Source organism: Teleopsis dalmanni, chromosome X (assembly GCF_002237135.1).
Source record: "Teleopsis dalmanni isolate 2A chromosome X, ASM223713v2, whole genome shotgun sequence".
Lineage (NCBI taxonomy): Eukaryota > Metazoa > Arthropoda > Insecta > Diptera > Diopsidae > Teleopsis > Teleopsis dalmanni.
The window spans coordinates 4,166,714-4,169,732 of NC_051848.1; the positions used below are offsets into that span (position 1 = coordinate 4,166,714).

General features: G+C 31.2%; 1 protein-coding gene across 2 annotated transcripts; it reads left to right on the plus strand.

Moving 5' to 3' along the window:
* Positions 1 to 352: 352 nt before the first annotated feature.
* On the plus strand, positions 353 to 2,348 carry LOC119689314. Of its 2 annotated transcripts, XM_038104116.1 has the most exons (4): positions 353 to 420; positions 476 to 576; positions 641 to 814; positions 1,208 to 2,348. In XM_038104116.1, exons 3-4 carry the CDS (start codon positions 689 to 691, stop codon positions 2,231 to 2,233), a joined length of 1,152 nt encoding a protein of 383 aa, XP_037960044.1. In that variant the 5' UTR covers positions 353 to 420; positions 476 to 576; positions 641 to 688; the 3' UTR covers positions 2,234 to 2,348. The 2 variants fall into 2 exon arrangements, with proteins under 2 accessions (XP_037960044.1, XP_037960045.1); XM_038104117.1 differs by having other exon boundaries at positions 353 to 576; positions 647 to 814.
* Positions 2,349 to 3,019: the final 671 nt, after the last annotated feature.

A 3,019-nucleotide genomic window follows, 5' to 3' on the forward strand; every position in this document is an offset into this window, starting at 1 on the left:
TCTGTCTCTGATATATTTTTTTACTGAGTCGATCCTTAGATCTCTGCGTATATCGGTTGTTCTAATATACCATGGAATCTTAAATAAACTTTAACTACAATATTTACGCTTTAACTTTAATCAAAATAACAAAGTGTGCATTTGTTATAATTGTAAAAAAAATGTTTAAACTTATATTTCTTTAAGATAATTTCATATATTTTTTTATTAACTGTATATCACTTATCAGTTCAAGTGAATTTATTTATCCATACTATAAGTTGGTGAGTACTTCTGTTACAATGTGATGAAAATTATTATTGGAAAGTGTTTTTATGTAGTGATACTTGAATATTCTGTAATTCCAGAGCCATTCGTTGAATTTTTCCAAATACAAATCGAAATGAAAAATTTTACTTTCTGACCAATTATTTTAACAAAGTAGGCATAAATCCTGATTAAAGTTACATTGATTTTAACATTTCTGAAAATTTAGTATTAATTTTTGTCGTTTGGTTGTGTTTGAAAAATACATCTTGGATTAGAAGGACGGAAAGAAATCTGATACTTGCGGACAATAACTAAAACGAAGTTGAGGTAAGTAAACAAAACCTAAACGATAATACTATAGTATTTGCAAATATTAAATGATATGTAACAGCCATAGATTTAGTATATAGTACCAATATTGGTTGTATTACGTTGAGAAATGAATACAAAAAAAATGTTCTATGACAAGTGCGAAATATGCCAAAAGGATATGAAGTTACACGCCTCAAGCATTTGCAACCAATGTTACAAGTTAGAGATGCAATTATTGGACGGACGTGGTGCAGTAAGTTACTTTTATAAATTAATATAATTTTCTTAATTTTACACATTTTTTATTATATGTTATTTATTTATTTGGTTAAAAAACACACTAAGTCATTACTTTTAATTTGCGACATATAAAGTTCTGAGCTTAGTACTTTTGGTCCAACAATTATACTTGGACTTACAAAACCAACAAATATTTTTGACGATCATTGATGATGAGTAACATATTTAGGGATACTTCAAACAGCATAAAAGGTTTAGAAAGTTTAATTAATTAAAATTAAGATTTTGCTATTCCATTTCACTCCTCTTCAAAACCCATTCTATTAGTAAATTGCGTTCCCTTGTCATAATATAATAATTTTTTATTTTTTTTATATTATATATATTACTTTTCACTTTCATTTAGGTCAAATGTGACGATGAGCAGGAGACGGAACATAAAACCACAACTTCAGCCGTACCTTCATTTAGCCAGGTTGGTAATGAAAAGAATGAGGAGAAAATCCACGTCAATCGTTTCGCTGAAGGTTCTGTTAAACCGAGATGGTTCAACACTTCAAACGAACCACTAAAGTTATTCCCTGATATGGAAAAGAATGAGGAGAAAATCCACGTCAATCGTTTCGCTGAAGGTTCTGTTAAACCGAGCTGGTTCAATACTTCAAACGAACCACTGAAGTTATTCCCTGATATGGAAAAGAATGAAGAGAAAATCCAAGTCAATCGTTTCGCTGAAGGTTCTGTTACACCGAGTTGGCTCAACACTTCAAATGAACCACTGAAGTTATTCTCTAATATGGAAAAGAATGAGGAGAAAATCCACGTCAATCGTTTCGCTAAAGGTTCTGTTACACCGAGTTGTTTCAATACTTTAAATGAACCACTGAAGTTATTTCCTGATAGGGAAAAGAATGAGGAGAAAATCCACGTCAATCGTATCGGTGAAGGTTATGTTAAATCGAGTTGTCTCAATACTTCAAACGAACCACTGAAGTTGTTCCCTAATATGGAAAATGACAAACAGTTTTTAGAAATAAAACAATCTTTACTTGGGTTAGGCCTTAAAAACGCAGCGTCAGGGTCGGTGCCGGATATGTTAACCAATGGTGTGGAGTGTCAAGACTTGTCGTCTGAAATTGGTGATACAACCGATACAACCACGCTGTACAATTTAATGGGTGTTAAGGAAAAACAAAAGGAAAATGTATTTATATTCGAACCGTCCAAGAAACCAGCCGGGATAATGTTTTCAAGCACTACTAAAGACAATAAAAAAATGTTCGTCTTTACAGGAAAAAATTATTTTGATAAGGTGCTTGAAGGCATTGAGGCAAAGGCTTGGAAAGCAGATGAGAAAACATGTATGGATGTAGTCGAAATGGTTGTGAAACCAATAGTTCTACAACTAGTAAATTCTGCATGTAAACCGTAAATTATTAGTAACACTAAATCTAAGTTTAGTGTCTTTGTCTATAGTCTATATAGTATAGTCTATAAAAAATATTTTTTTGAATTTGTTATGTCTGAAATAATTATTTGGTTCTCTCACTTTTAAAAAGTAAAGTAGCTACAAACCATATAAAAAGTTTTACTAAATGTATTTGAATGGCCGTAATGTGATGTTCGCACAAATATATAATACCTTAAATATATCAGAAGGCACTATAATCATTTTTGATGATTGTTTAGTTAATGGAATTCGAATGCCGTTTTAAGTGTTCGAATTAAATATAAGTGTTATCTGTGGCTATGGATAAAGATTAAATCTCTTACTTTACTCCAGAACGCGATTGCGATTTACCAAGTGGATCGACAACAGACTTAATTAGGATTTAACAATACACATTTTCTGTGCTATAGGCTGATATAATTTACTTCTCGAGATGTTGAGGTTTTTACCATATGTAAAAATTTCTATTTTTAAAGCACAAAAGCAGAATTGTCATAAAACATAGCCGATAAAATTGCATAAAATTACTATCTTGTCGATAAAATTGTCAAAAGGTTGTGTCCAAAAAATACAAATCGTCTGTTTTTTAGAATCAAATCAACATTATACAGATTGGATCTTAATCGTGACTTCATCAGTTATAAAGAAAGCCAATAATGCGAAGAAAAATCTTCTTGGCCCCACAATCAAATCAGAACTCAGTAGAGTGGATGGTAAATATAACCGGTGATAACCAATCTATCCGAAGAAAAATAATTTGAAGTCTAC

Bases quoted from the DNA above. Each gene is read 5' to 3' on its own strand.
- LOC119689314 (XM_038104117.1), top strand. From the start codon at position 689: ATGAATACAAAAAAAATGTTCTATGACAAGTGCGAAATATGCCAAAAG. The intron at 815-1,207 runs GTAAGTTACTTT...ACTTTCATTTAG, and splicing joins TATTGGACGGACGTGGTGCA to GTCAAATGTGACGATGAGCA.